The sequence below is a fragment of the Notamacropus eugenii genome, chromosome 1 (assembly GCF_028372415.1).
Source record: "Notamacropus eugenii isolate mMacEug1 chromosome 1, mMacEug1.pri_v2, whole genome shotgun sequence".
Taxonomy (NCBI): domain Eukaryota; kingdom Metazoa; phylum Chordata; class Mammalia; order Diprotodontia; family Macropodidae; genus Notamacropus; species Notamacropus eugenii.
Genome location: NC_092872.1, coordinates 603,685,307 through 603,704,915, shown reverse-complemented (window position 1 = coordinate 603,704,915; position 19,609 = coordinate 603,685,307). Strand labels below are relative to the sequence as shown.

The 19,609-nt window shown below is 34.1% G+C and overlaps 1 protein-coding gene across 2 annotated transcripts in view; it reads right to left on the bottom strand.

Annotated features, from left to right (window-relative positions):
* ANAPC1 (anaphase promoting complex subunit 1) overlaps nucleotides 1–19,609 on the bottom strand; it is a 166,810-nt gene that overhangs the window by 106,056 nt on the left and 41,145 nt on the right. For both annotated transcript variants that reach the window (XM_072634682.1, XM_072634684.1), the window contains 7 exons: nucleotides 15,554–15,688; nucleotides 14,711–14,851; nucleotides 13,958–14,018; nucleotides 9,896–10,083; nucleotides 4,693–4,767; nucleotides 3,575–3,840; nucleotides 571–662 (listed from right to left, as the gene is read on the bottom strand). In XM_072634682.1, coding sequence (XP_072490783.1) covers nucleotides 571–662; nucleotides 3,575–3,840; nucleotides 4,693–4,767; nucleotides 9,896–10,083; nucleotides 13,958–14,018; nucleotides 14,711–14,851; nucleotides 15,554–15,688 — 958 coding nt within the window. The remainder of the gene's footprint in view (nucleotides 1–570; nucleotides 663–3,574; nucleotides 3,841–4,692; nucleotides 4,768–9,895; nucleotides 10,084–13,957; nucleotides 14,019–14,710; nucleotides 14,852–15,553; nucleotides 15,689–19,609) is intronic.

The window sequence follows — 19,609 nt, the reverse complement described above, 5'->3', positions numbered from 1 at the left end:
GCTTTTCAAATTATTTATGAAGGCTCTGGCTTCACCAAAGTTCAGGTTTCAAGCATAGTATCAGTTTGCTTGGTGGGGAAAACACGTCTCTTACACAGAAGTCAGACAATAGAGGGAAGGGATTCAAATTACACCACTCTGTTTAAGGGCAACAAGATAAGTCAAAAATGTAGGAATTACAAGAATTATTTTAAAACCATAGGTATCCAAGTAAATTTCTTCTTTCCTTTCATGTCTTAATTCATTAAAGATAATAACTTAAGAAAAATGAAATCCAGGATCTGTAATAGTCAATTATGGAAATGAATGCACTGACAACATGAGCCTTATGAATCAAAAGATTCTATTTAAATATAAGTAGGTTTGGTGTTTATCCATCATTAAGTCACCTGGGCAAAAGGGATCAGAAGCACATTTGCAATGGCGTCAAGAGTTTCTGAATTTGAGCTTCTAACAATGCTGCCAAGCTTAAATCTTATATAATTGTTACCCCACAGTTACAGGAAAGCTTACTGAGAAAGATTCTGATAAATGACACACTAGGAAATCATTAATGCCACAGCAGTTTACCTTGATCAATTATGCATGTTTGTCGGGGAGTTTTCACAAGTGTTGGATAGTCTCTGTAGTAGTAATCTAAATATGGCTCCAACTGTAAATCCCTAAAACAATAAAGAATATAATAAAGGGCAAAGGAAAAACTGTTACTCTCAAAAACATATGAGACTTCTGAGTTCTGTGTGGTTTCAAAGAGCTTACTAGTTTGCTGCTGTTCAGTCATTTTTCAGTTTCATTCAACTCTGTGACCCCACTTGGGGTTTTCTGTGCAAAGATACTGGAGAGGTTGCCATTTCCTTTTCCAGCTCTTTTAACAGATGAGGAAATGGAGGCAAAGGGAGTTAAGTGATTTGCCCAAGGTCACAAAGCTAGTGGGTGCCTGAGGACAGATTTGAACTCACTAATGTGTCTTCCTGACTCCAGGTCCAGAATCCTATCCACTGTGCCACCCATTCTTGCCTGAATTTTTAAAGGAACAAGACAAGAAAGGCAACCAAATCCTTTCTTTTTATAATGAAACAGGGCAGAGACTACCAGAGTTTTGTCAAGACATTATGCTAGTCTTGGTAAACACTCTTTTTCAACAACCAAATAAGTGACTCTACACATGGACATCACCAATTTGTGGTCAAAGGTTGAGAAGCTCTCTATAGACAGTTAAAACAAGATCTAGGGCTCACTATGGCTCAGATCATGAGCTTCTTATTGCAAGACTTAAATTGAAATACAGTAGGGAAAACCATCAAACCATGTAAGTTTGACCTAAATAATATCCCTTAAGAATATGAAGTAGAAGTAACAAAAATTTAAGGGATTAGATCTGCTAGGTAAGACTGTCTGAAGAACTATGGACACAGGTTCACAATATTGTAAAGAAAGCAGCTACAAAAAACTTCCCAAAGAAAAAGAAGAGTAAGAAACCAAAATGGCTGTCTGATGAAGAAGGAAAAAGGGAAGGATATATTCAATGCCGAATTCCAGAGAATAGCAAAGAGAGATAAGGTTTTTCTTAAATGAGCAATTGTAAGGAATTAGAGGAAAACAACAGAATGTGAGAATCTCACAAGAGATTTCTTTAAGAAAATTAGAGATGAAGAGAACATTTCATGCAAAAATGAGCATGATAAAAGACAAAACTGTAGAAACTTAACAGAAGTAAAAGAGATTAAGAAGTGGCAACAATATACAGAAGAACTCTACAAGAAGATCTTAACATCATCAATAACCACAATGGTAAGATTACTAACCTAGAGCCAGACATCCTGAAGAACAAAGTTAAGCAGACCTTAGGAAGAACTGCTAACAATAAAGTTAACAGAGGTGACAAAATTCCAGGGGAGCTATTTAAAATTCTAAAAGATGATGCTGTTAAAGTGCTGCGCTCACTATGCCAGCAAATTTGGAATACTCAACAAAGGTCACTGTAAAATATCAGGTTATGTCTGAATCCTAAAGGAGGACCATGCTAAGCTTCCAGCAAAGTTATGCTTAAGATGCTGCAAGCAAGGTCTCAGCAACGTGTGAACCAAGAATTACCAAAGTACAGGCTGGTTTTTGAAGAGGCAGAGGAACTAGAGAACAAATTGCCAACATTCACTGGAGAAATCAAGGGAGCTCCAGAAAAAACATCTACATATGCTTCACTGACTGCAATAAAGCCTCTGACTGTGTGGATCACAACAAAATATGGCAAGTTCTTAAAGAGATAGGAGTATCAGATCATCTTATTAGTCTGCTGAGGAACCTGTATGCATATCAAGAAGCAAAAGAACCAAACCAACTGATTGGTTTAAGGTTGGAAAAAAGAGTAAAACAAGGCTGTATATTGTCACCTTATTTATTTAACTTATATACAGAGTACATCATGTGAAATGCCAGGCTGGATGAATCAAAAACCAGAATTAAGGCTACCAGAAGAAACAACAATTTCAGATATGCAGATGATACCACTCTGATGGCAGAAGGTAAAAAATTAAGTCTCTTAATGAGTGTGGCTTGGCAATTGGTCCCATCACTTCCCGGCAAACAGAAAGGGAAAGAAATGGAAGCAGTGTCAGATTTTATGTTCTTGAGCTCAAAGATCACTGTGGATGCTGACTGTAGCCATGAAATTAAAAGATGTTTGTTCCTTGGAAGGAAAGCTATGGTAAATTTGGATAGAATACTAAAAAAGCAAAGACACTACTTTGCTGACAACGGTCCAATGAATGCTTGTGAGAGTTGAACTATAATGAAAGTCGAGTACTGCAGAATTAATGTTTTTGAAGAGTTTTGAGAGTTCCTTGGACAGCAAGGAGATCAAATCAGTCAATACTCTAAGAAATTAATTCAGATTACTCACTGAAAGGCCAAATACTGAAGCTGAAATATTTTGGCCACATAATAAGACAGGAGTCACTGGAAAAGACCCTGATGTTGGGAAAGATTGAAGGCAAGAGGGTAGTGGGACAGCAGAAGATAAGACAGATAGTGTCATGGAAGCAGAAACATAAATTTGGACAGACTTCAGAAGACAGTAGAGGATAGAGAGGCATAGTGTGCTACGGTCCATAGGGTCACAAAAATTCGGACACAAACGAATGACTGAACAACAACTTGATCAATGCCCAAAACAACAGCATTTAATAGCCTTCACATAAATACTTAAATCACCACAGACACTTCAAGTCTCATATAGCTTTACCTTAAACAAATGCTTTCCTTTAGTAGCTCAAAGTAGCCCACTACACTTGTCTCATAACTGGCTCTGGCAGGAATTCAGAACATACTTTAAGAGCATAACAAACAATGAATGCTAAGTTTAATTAGAGAATAGTATAAACACTTCTTACAATTGATTAATCTAAAAGACAAAAAGACTATACAAATACTCTAATAAAGGGTATACAAAATACAGGGAAAAAATGCTTAATTCTTATTTGCAGAAGTTGTCAAATACCATTCATAAAATTCTTAGGGTCACTATAAATTCATTTAAGGACCTTCAGGATACTTCTAACTTGCAAACAGCACATACCTTGCCAACTGAACGAGAAGAACAACAAGTGAACGTATTCCTTCTCCCATTAAACTATTCAATTTTAGTTCTTCATAAACAAGATGAAGCACAAAAAAAATAGCAGGTATATGAGTGAAGAGAAGTGTAGAAGAATCCAAAGTAAGGTTATGTAAAACATCTTCCTTCATAAGTGAAACTTCCAAAGGATTCAAATGCAAAGCTCTAGACAAAAGATGAGATTCAACATTCTGGTGGTAGTCTGAATTTAGTAAATACTCCCAGTCCTAATCAGAGAAACAGAAAAACAGATGCATTAATAATAAACCTAATAATATCTCTTTTATCCATAGTAGTTATTTTATTTTCATTAGTGGAAAACTAAATATTAATATCAAAAAAAATCTAATTTATTTGTGATAACTCCACTACTAGTAGTTTGAGATTATAAACATAAAGTATCCAAAAAAGTCATAATGTCAAATGCAGAGATGCCAAACATGAAGAGCCAAATAGATGTGATGGGTCACAAATATTATGACAGGTCACCTTCAGAAAGTCTTGTGGGGGGAAAAAATCCATCTATGGATACCGTGAAAAGGTGGAGGGGCTGGGGTATATTCTGCATCGCCCCAAAAAAACAAAAAAAAACAACTATACAATAGTAGCTGAAACAAAAGAAATGAATAGATTAATCCCAGGTTGGTTCTAAGTAATATGATGCTGGAATACTACCCTATAACAAGGATCTATGATTCCATCAACATGATAATTCTTTCTATTGAAGCTAGATCTAAATCAGTTGGTAACTTACAGTCTTGGGAAGATGCCACAATAATGGTCTCAAATGCAGAAATTTTTGATCAACCAGCTTTTTGGAATATTGGATAATAAATAATCTCTTTCATTTTTTTCCCCTGAATTGATCAATTGCTTTGATATCAGATACAGTCTCAGAGCCAGAACAATCTAGTTTAGAGTTTTGTTTTTATGCTATCCAAATAAACTTGACCCTATAGTAAACATAATTTTAAATAAGTACCTGTAGGCAAACTATGGAAACAATAAAACAATAAAAACTGATAACACAAACATCAGTGTGACAAATTAACTCCTTAACAGTGAAGCACAATATTTACCTCATCTGATCCAGTGTCAGAAGGTCTTGCTTTTTTGGGTGCAATGACTGGGGAAAGAGATCCTTCAAAGTCAAGCTGCAAATTATAAACCCCCCAAAAGAAACAAAAATCAACTTTAATATATGACTTCATTAGAGGATACTCAGCAATCCTTTTCTGTAGCTTATCAACTTAATATCAGTTTGATGCAGACATTCATAATGCCTTGTGTTAAGAAGTTAATCTCACCATAAATGAGTATGACATCATCTGTTATCACATGATATATCATGATCAATATGTACAGACAGCACTTTGAAAACTCTTATATACCACCACTAACAGGTAAACTATTCCTTTCAATTTATAGATAAAGAGAAAGAGTCAATTTATTGACCAATATTTAATGAACACTAATCCTTCAAGCGAAAAAAATGGAAATTTAATGAAATAGAGGACTTTCAAACCTTCTTGATGAAAAGATCAGAATTGAACATAAAATCGGACATTCAAACATAAGACTCAAGAGAAGCATAAAAAGGTAAACATAAAGAGTAATCACAAGGGACTCACTAAAGTTACACTGCTTACATTTCTATATGGGAAGATGATACATGCAACTCTTAAGAACTTTATCATTATTAAGCCAGTTAGAAGGAGTCTACCTAGAAGAGGGCAAGAATGTGAGTTAATCAAGTTGGGAGGATCTCTAATAAATAAATGAATAATTAATTAAATAAGTAAATGGTGGGGTGAGAAAGATGCAGTGGGAGAAGGGAAAAGGGAGAAGTAGAATGGGGGAAATTTTCTCACATAAAAGAGTACACAAAGAAAGGGGCTTTTATAATGAAGGAAAAAATGGGGCGGGGGACATGGAGGGTGGCAGTCAATGCATGAGCCTCACTCCCATTGTAATTGGTTCAAAGAGGAAGCCCACTCAGTTGGGTATAGAAATTTATCTTACCTAATAGGAAAATAGGAAGGGAAAGGGATAAGAGATATTGGGGAGGGGGTGGCAGGGAAGAGGAAGAAAGCTGATAAAAGGGAAATCAGATTAAGGGAGGCAGTAGTCAGAGGCAAAACAGACTTCTGAGGAGAAATAGAATTTAAAAAGAGAGGAAGACAAATAGAAGAAACTAAAATAGAGGGAAATAACACTACAGTCATAACAGTGAATATGAATGAGATGAGCTCACCCATAAAACAGGAGATAGTACAATGGATTAAAAACCAGAATCCAACAATATGTTGTTCACAAGATACACACTTGAAACAGAAAGACACACACAGAGTTAAAATACAGTGCTGAAACAGAATCTACCATACTTTATTTGAAGTAAAAGAGTCAGGTGTGGCAATCAATCTCAAACAATGCAAGAAGAAACCTAATTAAAAGAGATAATCAGGTAAACAACATTGTGCTAAGTACCATAAGACAATGAAGCAATAGAAAAAAATTTATAGCTAGTATCTCTCGTAAAAGCCTTATTTCTCAAATATAGAGGGAACTGTGTCAAATTCAGAAAAATAAGAGCCATTCTCCAGATGAAAAATAAAGGATATGAACAGGCAGTTTCAGAAGACAAAATCAAAGCTTTCTATAGTCATATGAAAAAACACTCTAAATTGTTAATGATTACAATGATTACAAAAATGAAAGTTAAAACTTTGAGGTACTATCTCAAACCTGTAAGAAATGACAAATGATGGAGGAGATGAGGGAAAACAGGTATGCTAATGAATGGCTGGTAGAATTGTGAATTAGTCCAAAATTTCTAGAGAATAATTTAAAACTATGCTCAAAGGGTTATAAAACTATGCATACTCTTTGACTCAAGAATACCACTAAAAGGTCTATACACCAAAGAGATCAAAGAAAAAGGAAACGGACCTATATATGCAAAAGTATTTATAGCAGTTCATTTTGTGGTAGCAAAGAATGGAAAGTGAGGGGATGCTCATCAATTGGGGAATGCTTGAACAAGTTTTAGCATATGAGTCTGATGAAGTAGTATTTCTTTTATAAGAAACGACAAGGAGGTGGTTTCAGAAAAAAAACATGGCTAGACCTACATGAACTGATGCAAAGTAAAGTGAGAAGAATCAGGACATCATGGTGCACAGTAACAGCAATGTTGTAATGAAGATCAACTGTGAAAGACGTGGCTACTCTGATCAATACAATGGTCCAAGGTAATTCCAAAGGATTCAAGATGAAAAAATGCTATCCACCTCCAGAGAAAGAAATAAGAATTGAATACAAACTGAAGTAATTTTTTCACTTTCTTTGATGATATGGCTAATGTGGGAATATGTTTCACTCAGTATTCTCAAAAGGGCTGTCAATTGGGTGAGGCACCACATAGGATTTCAAACACTAGACTAGGGCAAGGGGGGTGGGGGTTGGGGGCAGTTAAGACACCACTGACAGAGGCAAAACAGTAAGGCCAGGAAGATGGCATAGCAACAGAATGATCACTGGTCTTAGGGTCAGAAAACCTCAGGTCAAGTTCTGGCTCTGATACTTAAGAAGTCACTGAACCTCTCTGAGACTCAGTTTCCTAATCTGTAAGCCTTATCTCATATACTTCTGTGAAGAATGCCCTCTGTAAAGTATAATTTCTCTATGAGTGCTGCTGGACCAGAGAAAGACAAAAAAACAGTGAATCCCAATTCCAGCTACTATGTTTCCACTAAGAGTACATTACTTAGAATAACTAAATAGCATAGGGAAAAACGGAGGAAGTGTTCTCCAGAAAATACCTTTGTATCTGGACAAGACAAGAACTTATGGCCTAAATGGAGGGAAATAAAGAATTAATCTAACACCACCCAATCAGCAAACATTTATTAAGCACTTACTCTGGGCTAGACACTATGCTAGGGCCTGAGGATATCAAGAAAACCCAAGTCTCTTCACTCCACCTTATAACGTGCAGTTAAATTAGTATATACAAAAAAATTGACATAGCGGTTGGAGGGAAGGAAGAGGGAAGGAACTAGCAGCTAGCGGGACAAGTAAAGGCCTCTTGTGCTCAGTAATACTTGAACTGAGTCTTCAAGGAAGCCAGGGTGCAAAATTAGAGTCAAATACATATTGATTTGGAATTTGTTCTACTGTGTTCATATTCATTGACGTAGCATTGAAATTTCTCCCTAACTACCTAATCCTCTTCAACCATCCTCTGGCTGATATACAGCTAGAAGGAAATTTAGAAAGAATTATTAAAATCCCCCTCATTTTAGAAATGAGGAGTGAATTCCCTATAGTTACATATCTACTTAGTTTTATGGCCTTTGCCCTTGTAGATATCAACCTCAAAGGTTACACAATACAACATATACACAATATAACAAGGACCCAAACAAAGTAAGCACATTTGAACAGAGCAAACATGGAGAATTCCAACCTAGTGAATCTCTCTCAGATGTATCATAAGCAAAGTATCTAACAATGGACAAGGATAATTAATTATATTCCCAAGCTCACTATCAATTAAGATAAAGCATATCATAATTATGCTGCTTAATTAACTATGCAAGTTAAAATAATTCAACCCAAAAAACTAAATTCCTCTTTCCTTGGGCTTTACATAATAATAGCCACGGCAGAAAACTTTCCTTCTCACTGAAAAGTGATGGAAGGAAAAGTGGATAATGGAGTGGATCCTCAACTCCTGAAGATGAGAAAAGGGAGAAAGGGAATGATCATTATTTTCTCTTAAAAATGTTGGCTCTCTGGCATAGGATGGAATACAGTGAGATGCATATTTATCAGCAATTTTCATAACTGAATAGCATATAACAATTTAAAAAGCTGAAAGGGAGTTACCTAAGGCAGCTTGTTTTAGTATTTCAAAAGAATGGAATATTTATGTAGAAAAAATATATACTGTTTTGAGTAAGTTATTAGGTAAAACTGTTCTTATTTTCCTAATAAGATTTCTTCTCAAGGAAAAAGAACTTTAAAATATACAGTTCATACAGGTAACCCAGAAACAGTCATTTGAACTTATTCCTATAACTATTAGTCAATCAACAAACATGTATTAAGCCTTAGCACAGAGCCTGACACACAAAAGATGCTTAGCAGATATTTAATGACTGATTGTGCTACACTTTAAATAGCTCAAGATTACATAACTGAATGTACTCTTTTTTTTAACTTTTTCTTTTTGTGTCATATTATAAACAGAACTCCAGAACCAAAAATCAGATCATATATGCTTGTGGGAAAAGTGAAGAACTCCAAGCAAGGAGGAGTGTTTTTAAAGCATATTGGTTAAGGGAGAAAAGAAAAGGGAAGGGGAAATGGACATAACAAAGAAAGATAAAGAGAAAAGAAAGAAAGAAAAGACCTAAAAAAGAGGAAAAGAGGGGTGAACTTTGACTTTCAGCATTGTAAGAGGCTAGGCTTATTGACAAGTAAAGTTATATCCCCTGGATGACAAATGGGATTTGTCATTTAAAGAACTGTGCATGAAAGATAAATGTCCCTTGCAGAGAGCCTCCTTTTTTTTCTCTCCAACATACATAAATGAGTTTTGGATTGCCTAAAATGCAGGGTGTCTGGAAGCATTTTTTGTTTTATATCAATTAAAGTTTTTCTCTCTTTTTTTGGTGGGAATGGGAAGGAAAGAGGTGGTTCTCACAAACCAGAGGCCTCCTAGGTGCATCTAAATGTATAAAGACAGATTGGGAACACTAGTCTAAAGAAAAAGGTCAATGAGTTAGGAATTAGAAGAAAAGAGTTCTAGGCTCACTTGCGATACAAACTAGTTGTTTGATCCCAGACAAATAATGTAATTCTTAATGCCTTGGTTTTCTCTTGTGTTAATGAGACTAATAATAACTAGTTTATCTTTTGAAAAATGTCATAAGAATAAAATAATAACATGTAAAAGTGATCTTTGCAAAATCATTAAATTATTTTCCACTTGCTTCTATTTGTAATAAATATAATTAATTTTTTTAAAAAAATAAAAAGTGTTATGCAAATATGAGGCATGATTTTAGGTTTTTAAGTTTACTTTGCCCTAAACAACTTAGGCACAAGAAATATAAAAGCAAGCAATAGCAAATTACTCATAGATTTGATTTTGGATAAGGCAGATTTACTATTTAATTTATCTGACTACACTCTGAACACTGTAGTACTATTAACTTTGCAAACGCTACACTTATACAAACATAAAAACACAGGAGAAAAAAGAACCTGACTTACATTACGGATCCATGCCAAGCGGTCTGTGTTGTAGCCCATCATATTCATTAGACAAGTTATGAATATATTCCATTCTGAATGATAACTGGGTCCTCCTGGAGCATTGTGAACATTGTACCACTTGACAAGCATCTGCACAGCTATCTCTCTGGGTAGTATAGACTTGACAGCTTGTAAACACTTTTTTACTATTAGAAACAAAGATTCGTTTTAGTGTATTTTTTAAGCACATATTTCTATTTCCTCCTCAAAAAGGTCCATTGTCAAAATGTGTAAGATGTCAAAAACTAGGCATTGTTTGAAAAAGATAACAAAATGAAAAATTACCAACTTAATCATCTTAAAGTCATCTACTGGAAGGGAAAAAGTAGTTCAAAACAAGGTCTTCTCTCACCTCTATTTTTTTTTTTTAATTTTTAACACAGTTTATAACAGATAAAGCAATTCAAACTTTTGGTCAAATTTTTAAAGCATTTACAATATGGACCACAAAAGAATTTTTTTTTTAAAACATTAACCAACTGAGACACAAATAATATTTATGTTGCTAACTTCACAAGCTCTTGACCTCATTGTCTCCACAGTATTACTAAGAATTAAAGGACCCTAACTTATTGTTGTTGGTCTAAAGTCCTATGCCTAATAGCTTAATTTTAGACAACCTCAGATGTTTCCCTACCCATAATCTATAATTGAAGAGATCTGGTCACCTCTATTTTTTAACAACATTAAAGGCTATTGTCCTCATTAACTTTGAAATAATTAATATTAAATATAACAAACTTTTCTTGATAATACAATGTAATCATACACACACACACGCACACGCACACGCACTCTTTCTCAATTCAGGAATTCTCTCTACATTAAATGACAGATGATTAACAAACTTCTGCCTGAAACTTGTCATTAAATACTGCACAATGCCATAAAGTAGTTATGGTAAATAGCCAGCATTCATATGGTGTTTTTCAGGTTTGCAAAGCATGTTATCTCATTTGAGCCTCATAATAACCTGATAAGGTAGGTGCTCTTCTCATCTTTGTACTAAGAGGCATCCTGGTGGTAAAGCAGAGAGAGCACTAGACTTACAAGTCAGGAAAACCTAGATGCTGGACTCTGGTTAAGTCAATGAACCTCTCTCAACCTCAGTTTCTTCATCTGTAAAATAGGGATAGTACCTACACTCCACAAAGTTACTGTGAGGATCAAATTAAGTAACAGTGGTTAAGTATTAAAAAAGTATAAAACACTATCTTAAAACACTATAAAAAGGTACAGAGCTAGTAAAGCATCTGTGCAGCAGGATTTTAACTAGGGTCTCTCTAACTACAGGTACAGCCTTCTGATCCATGCACTTATGCCACCTAGCACCTTACATCTTCAGGGGTTAACTGAAGCATACAGGACTTTCTGACCTTACAGTAAATGGCATTAGACTACTAAGTTGTTTTAATTTTGCAGATAATCCTTCAATGTTACTTCTTGGAATCAGTATGCCTCTTTCACAAAGCCTACCTTCTCATTTATTTTGGGTTGAGAAATCTGATAACAAAGCTTATTAGAAACAAGTATAAAATAATCATAAGCAGAAATCAGCAAATTTGGGCTAGATGGTCTCTGTGTTGTTATGTGAAATGAGGACCTGACAAACTATTAGTTGAGCAATTGAGCTCTAGTGAATACCTATATGATAGCCATGTCTGCAGAGAGGTCCTTATTTCCTTGACCTATTCTCAAAAAACAGCTGCCAGATAAAAGAAATATTACTATATCAAGACAGACTATAATATACTACACCAGCGGAAGGAAAGTTTTTTTTTTTTCAATAAAGAATTATTCTATTCTCTACACCAAATTTAAAGGATCGCAAGATTCACTAATCCCGCAAGATAAGAAATGCTTGGATCACAAAATTACTGGTTTTCATTATTTTTACCATACTAGACATGCAGTTTCTTTTTAATTTACACTTTCAAGTAAACTTTTTCTACTGAGAATTTTGTTTACATTGCAAGATTGTCCCCTAGGTCTTCTAAATATTCTCCAGTTAGTATTTTCAAAACTGCAACTAAATAACAATATTAACAGCATCAGATGACACTTAAAATTCCTTTGGCTAATTTTGGTTTAGTCAGCTAAGCTCGTTATGTTTTTAAAGAGTCCTATGACAACTGAATCCTTTTAATGTTTCTAAAGATAATTTTTTTTTATCAGTGAATCCTTTCTATGTTTCAAAACAAATTATTTTATCAAGTATTCCCTGTACTTGTCACAGACTGTAACTCTTCCATAGGTAAATAATCACAGAAGTTAAAAAATTATAGGCTAAAAAAAATTGTTAACATATGATAGTTTTCACAACTTAGCAATGGCATTTTGGACAGAGTGCAGGACTTAGAGTCAGGAGGACTTTGAATGTTGTCTCTGACACCTGCCAACCATGTCAGCCACAAACATGTCATGTACACCTTATAACTTCTCTAATTCTTAGTTCTCTCATCTATATAAAGGGACTAATAATGCCAGCAGTGCCTAATAGGGTTGTTGTGTGGCTCTTACAGGATCATGTAAATTGCTCTACATACATACCTTAAATGTCAATTATTATTATTTATCATGACTTGCAACCAAATACGTTTAATTATGTTGAAAGAGCTACTTCTTTACTCAGATTTTTTAAATTGTTAATAGGGCATTACTTTGCAAAAGACAATATGTACAGAGCCAAGACAACTTTAAATTGGTTCTTACTCTAACTGTCTCTCCTATAGAAAAATTATTTTTGTTACACACAAGAAATTGACATGAATAAATGGCCAAAGATATGAACAAACAGTTCTCAAAAGAAAAACTGAAAAATTATTAAGAATCATAAGAATGTTCCAAATCACTAGCAATTAGAGAAATACAAATCAAAACTTTGAGATGTCATTTCATACCTACAAAATTAGCAAAGATGACAAAAGATGAAAAGAATTTACGTTGGAAGTATTATAGAAAATAGGCCCATCAATGCACTGTTAATGGAACTGAAAATCTGTCCACTCATCCTGGAAAGTTATATGAAATCATGCTAAGAGTGTAACTAAAATGGCCAGACCCTACAAACAAGTGATTTCACTACCATGCACACATACAAGTCAGTAACAAAAAAGCAGCATCTCATATACAGCAAAATACTTATAGCAACATTTCTTGTAATAACAAAGAACTATAAACAAAATAAATGTGCCATCAACTGGGAAATGGCTAAATAGGTTGAAGTCCAAATCATTTTAAATTAGTTGTTTGGATCAATCTAAGTTGATCACATCTTACCAAGTAATGTTCTAAATGGCCAAATATGTTGTGACACATGAATGTGAAGGAATGTCATTGTGTTGTAAGAAATGATGGATAATATGAATACCAAGAAACATGGGAAGACATATGAACTACCGAAAAATAAAGCAAGCAGAAACGGGGAAAAATATAGACAATGATTACAACAATGTAAATGGGAAAGAACAACAAACAAATGAAACCAAATGCTGGGAAATTGTAACGATCAAGACTGGCCCCAAAAAAGAACTACAGTAGGACATTACTCCCTGCTTCTTTACTGTATTGGGAGACTGAGTAGAACACTGCATATAATGTCAGTCTTTCCAATATATCGTTTAGTTTTGCTGATTCCTCTTCCCCTTTTTATTCTTTGTTATAAGGATGGAACTTTGGAAGGAAGGAAATTGAGGCATATAGGTGACAAAAAATAAAGATATGAATAAAAATTTATTTTTAAAAATAGCTAAAAAGAAATTTACATAATTTAAAAGCAACACTGAAGTGTGATCCCTGGGCCTGTTACACTTCAAAAGTTCTTCAAAACTCAGGCTAACATTCAAAACATATTCTAAGTACACTGCAAAAAGAACTTGCTCAAAATACTTTTGAGAACAGATCTTCAAGTTTCCAAACTGCTGATGTAAATTACAGGAGTATTAATACTGCAGCAATTATACCAAATTATAAATACAAATCGAATAGATGCATAAGGCTTAAGGTAATTTCAATTCATACCTAATTCTGAGGTTGCAATTTCAGGAATGGTGATCCTAACCATCGAACCATTACTGAGCTCCTAGTAAAGTGAATGGAAATAATTATCAGGAAGCAAATATTCCTATTTATGATACATTCCTATTTAAAAACATACAAGCCTATATATATACAATTCCATTTATAAACATTTTAAAATCAATATAACGCAAGCTAATAAATATCAGTTGCCTATGCTACTGCAAGGCACTATTTAAGTAAGAACCTTTATAAACCTGTCAAAACATTGAAAAACGATTAGAATGTTATTCTAAACATTCTAAAAACCAATATTTTAGTTTTAAATGTTTGTAAATATGCTCATTTCTTACATAACACTAAGCACACTTGCATAAATACTAACAAAATTTGGGTATCAAAGTACACAAAAGATCAGTAATGATTCTTAAAAGAGTAATCACTAAACTCCTAAATTCTTAACTGTGTTGAATGCTCTAATAAAAAGGGGGGAAAATTTGCAAGGCATATAATCTAATTCCCAAAAAAAGTTATTAATAAACTCTTAGCAATATGATAACCCTTCCAAAATCTAAGCTGAAAGATCTTTATAGAAATCTAAAATAAAACAATGCTGAATGATACAAGGTATCTAAACACGTAAAGAATATGTAACAATAGAGAAAAATTTCTCCAAACTGAAAGTTTATCCTATCAAATTTGAAATCATGGCTATATTTCTTTTTCAAGATCTCTGTTAACAGAATACATACTTACAAGTGTTACTCTGTTGTGGACAGGATCTCTAACAGAGTGAATGTAACTTCCAAGCTGCTGAAAAGTACAGTCATCAATATAAGGCGAATCATGAAGTTTTGAAGAATCCCTCAACTCTGGAACTGGTGACAGCAGTACTACCTATAGGAAGATAAAAGAAAAAAAATCAGTTCTTTGGAATGAAATCTGCATAAAAAGCCAATAATTTCCTTACACTAAATTTTCATAAATTCAAGTAAAGCTTAAATCTAGAAACAGAATATTTAGGTATTTAAGAAGGCTGCAACTTACAAATAGTTTAAATTCCAGGAGATGATTTTAAATTAGTTGTTTGGAACTTGTATCACACCTTACCATATAATGATATGGATTCCAAGACCTGCCCACAAGCTCAATGTAGCATATTCAGTACAACCACAGAAGGAGGCACTACCTAAATGTAAACTAAATACCTGGTCCCCCAGTCATGGGTGGTTTGTTGCTTCGCTGAATATACAGTATGAAATGTTTCAAGGTCAAGGACTAACTTTTATTTTTTTTGGTGTAGTGGGAAATTATATTTTTAGAAGAGATTAAATTCAGTATCTTTAAAATCTCCAATTATGAACCTATTCAAAGACTAACTTTTAAAAGAGAAATGGAACAAATCCTCTATCTCAGTGCTTAACAAGATGAGATTACCCAAATAAAATCTTTGTCTTTCCAGAAGGGATATTAGCTCAACTCATTTTTATTCTAGATTTTTTTTCACTGTTAGAAAATGTAACAATTCAAAGAATTAGATGGCTAATAGAAGCTCTAAATATAAAAGTAAATTTGAACATTGCAGAGTATATTTCTTACCTCATCCAAGGAACCAAGTGGTTTGCTTAGAGGCTTAGGAGTACTAATGCTGTCCAGGGGAGTGCTAGGTCTTGGCATTGTGTTTGACATTGACAGGGAAGGAACTGGCAGTCCAGGAATGAAAACTTTCCCTACCTTTTGTAAATAGAGAAGGGGAAAAATGTTGACTTTGATGATTAGTGATAATGTCATATAACCATAATTATATACGAATATGTTAAGACACAAAATTTTATCATCCTAAATGTAAAATAGCCATTGAAGACAAATGAGTCACTTAAAATAAGAATGCTAACCTGAGTCTACACAGTGTTAAATTGTTAATGTTCAACAGTCAGAAGCCAAAAGTGAAGGACATAAAAATATTAACCCTTTATGATAATGATCATTTCTTGGTCTATCAGTTCTTCAAAAGAGCTATGATTCCATTAGCATAAGAGTATTCTCTTTGCTAATATAGATCAAAATGCCTCCACAGAAGATAGCTTTACAAGTTGCTGGGGCCAAAAAATTCATCACTTGATGGACAGTCAGCTTGCTGGTGATGAATTTTTCCCACTTGGCTAAGCTGGACCTCAGGGGCTACGGCCTCTGCATGAAGCCTCTTCAGTTTGATAAAATTTTCCAGAGTCCATGGCATATTTCTTTAGACCCCAGGGTTCCTACCACACAAAAATAAGGCATTGAATGTGGAAAGATTTCAGTAAGAGTATTTTTCTTATAAAACAAACGGATCCTATGGAATTAGAAAATTATTTGGGTCCTCTTAGCTACCTGAGTTGTGACTGTTTTCACTATATAGCACAGAAAGATAAAAGCAACAAAATAATTTTGTAATAACATGAAAATCCCAGCAGCTTATTTTATTCTCTCCCTTACTCAAGTTGGCAATTTCTTCTCTCATCACATCTGCAAAAGGTAATACCTTATTTCTTTATGGGTCATTACCTATAATACAAAAGGGCAAATTACTCTGCCACAAGCGTAATTCACACTACGATACAAAGCCTTAAAACAACAAATGGTATTTTTGACTGAAATATTGCTTTGTAAAAATGTACCTTATTAAGAAAAAAAAGAAAGGGAAAATGATGGGCAGTTAAAGAGACATATACTTATGTGAAAAGTCTAGGTACCAAAGAGCTTAGAAGATGGTCGAAAAGATCTAGATGAAGATCATGAGGGGCAGAAACAGATCTAGTGCTGTGACAGGAGTAAACTACAGACCACAATGTCATAAAGGAAAAACACATAATGACTTTAGGAATCAAATTACATGACTCTCATGGAGCATGACAATGTAAGGATAAAGGTCCTGAATCAAGTGGATGTCATCTCAAGCTCTGCTGCCAAAAGCAGAATATTAAACTTCTTGGCTTATCAATGATAATTTCCGTTCTTAAAAAGGTGAAGTAAAAACCAGAGAATCTGCTTCTCAATAATAAGGAAGATATAGTTGTTAAAGTAACAATGCTAAGACTTTCCAGGAAAAGTAAACACTCTATCTTATTATTTTTTAATAGAAAAGGAAGAGAAAGGGGGGCATAGTCTGGCAAGCAAGCTAGATCTTGGGAGAGATTTCAATGGGTTCAGACAAAGGATAGGAATACATGGCCTATATTCTAAGGGAAGTCAAACTGGGAAGGATGTGAAGTTGTCAAGAAGCATTCTGAGGACACAGACAATTCCAATCAAACAAAGCAGGATAACTAAAGAGAATGATGAGCTGGCAGCACAGGGACCTCCTAGACTAATTTATTACTGGAAATAATTTATTATTTCTATTATATCAGTTATAAAATGAGGTATCCCATTAGGTTACAAAAAGAAATGCATATAAGACAGAAGCAAAGGCAAATAATTAAGAGATGAATACAAAAGCAAAGCACAGTCCATAGCAATACAATCAGGAGCACAAAAACTTGGAAAGGAATGCAGTTAGAAGAAATGCCAGGGACATAAAAGAGGTTCTGAAGCCATGCTGGGAAAAAGAGGGAAAAAAGAGAGAAGTCCACAGCTTGAGACAGATGAGAAAATGAATGAATGATGGAGCAAAGGCAATCAACACTTATTTTGTTTTCTTTGCAAAAGATATTACTGTTGGACAAAGCAGAAAATGACTAAGAAAAATTAAATCTAAGATAAATAGGGAAATAGTAATTGAACATCTAGATGCCCTTGATATTTAAGGCACTGGGCTTAATTAAACTACCATTTAGAGTAACGTAGGCAGCAGATACAACTGTTTAGTTACTATCCATCTTTAAAAGATCTCATGAAATGAGGGAGCTGTTGCAGGAGAAAAAGGGAAAATGGAATACTATATTTTCAAAATATGAAGAAAAGAAGCTCAGCAAACTATATGCCAGTAAGGTTGATTTCAATTTCTGATAAGATTTTAGAACATAAAGGGATTAATGAAGGAAAAAAAACATTTTTAAAAAGATTCAGAAGAATAAATGAGGAAAGCGTCTGAGAAAGTACAACATTCATTTAGGTTAAAACCTCTGCAAAGCATAGGCATAGGATTTTTAACATAATAATTTTTAAAATTGTCTAAAACCATAAGCTAGCATTAGATGAAATACCAGAAAATACTAGAAGTTTTCCCAAGGGAAATAATGAAAAACTAGGAATGAAATATTTCTTGACCTCCAGACCTATATAATATGGAAGCAACCATCAAAACTATTTGGAACTGGTTAAAAAATAAAGAAATGTGCATCAATGAAATAGACAAATAAGAATAAGAAATAACTGAATTTGATAACTCAGTGTCTGATACATTCCAAACTATAAATTACCAAAGAACTCCATATTTGACAAGAATTGATAGCTGGAAAAATTAGAAAACAGTTTGACAGAAACTAAATTTACATGAATGTATATTGTAAAGCACAATAAACTCAAAGTGATACCATATCTAATTAAAAATCATAGCATAAAAAAAATTTAGAAGAGAACTAAATCAGAAACCTTTCAGTTAGAGAGGATGAATTTTTAAACAAACAGAGGCTAGAGGCAATTACAAAAGATAAAATGGAGAGTTCTGATTATGTGAAACTGAAATGCTTTTGCACAAACAAAATTAATACATCTAGGAAAAGAAGGAAGTGGTCAAATGGGAAACCATTTGTATCAATGTCTTTGATAAAAGTTTGAGATCCAAGATATACAGATAATAGAAAACAGACCGTTTTCCAAGAAAAGTAGTAAAAGGACATAAATAATTCTCAAAAGAAATGCCAACAATAAAATAACAACATGAAATAATAAGAGAAACGCAAATCCTGGGGTTTTACTTCATACCTAACAAATCAGTGATGAGAAAAGATGCGAAGAGTCAGTGGGGAGGGCATATGAAACCCTAATGCATTGTTTGAGGAGCTGTGAACTGGTACCACCATTCTGAAAACCAATTTGGAATCATTCAAATAAAGTGAATAAAATGTCTATATCCTTTGACTTAGTTAGATATTCCACGGCTAAACATATATCTCAAAGAGATAAATGACAAAAAGGAAAGTTCCATGTACAACAAAACATTTATAGCAGTGCAACAGCAAAAAAGCTGAAAACAAAGGAGATATCCATCAATGGTTGAACAGATACATTAATGGAATGGAATATGTTATGAGAAACAATGAGCATAGCAAATAAAAAGAAGCATAAAAGGATTACATGAACTGATACAAACTGAGCTTAACTCTAACCAGAAAAACAATGAATACAATTTAAAATGATCAACAACAAATGTGAATGCTGTAAAACTATAAGAACAATCTTGGTCCCAGAGAGGATATGAGAAGACACCTTCTCCCTACTCCTTTGCCAAGACTGAGGTACATGACTGTGAAATGCAGATGAGATATACACAAAATTATCAAAAATAATACTAATATTACCGATGTACAAAGTTACCATTGTCACTCTCAATCTTCTTTCTGCAGCTTGTGATTACTCTCTCTTCCTTGATCCTCCTCTCCCTCTAGGCTTTTGGGACATCACTCCCTCCTAGGTCTCTTCCCTCCTGACAGCTCCCAGTCAGTCTCCTTT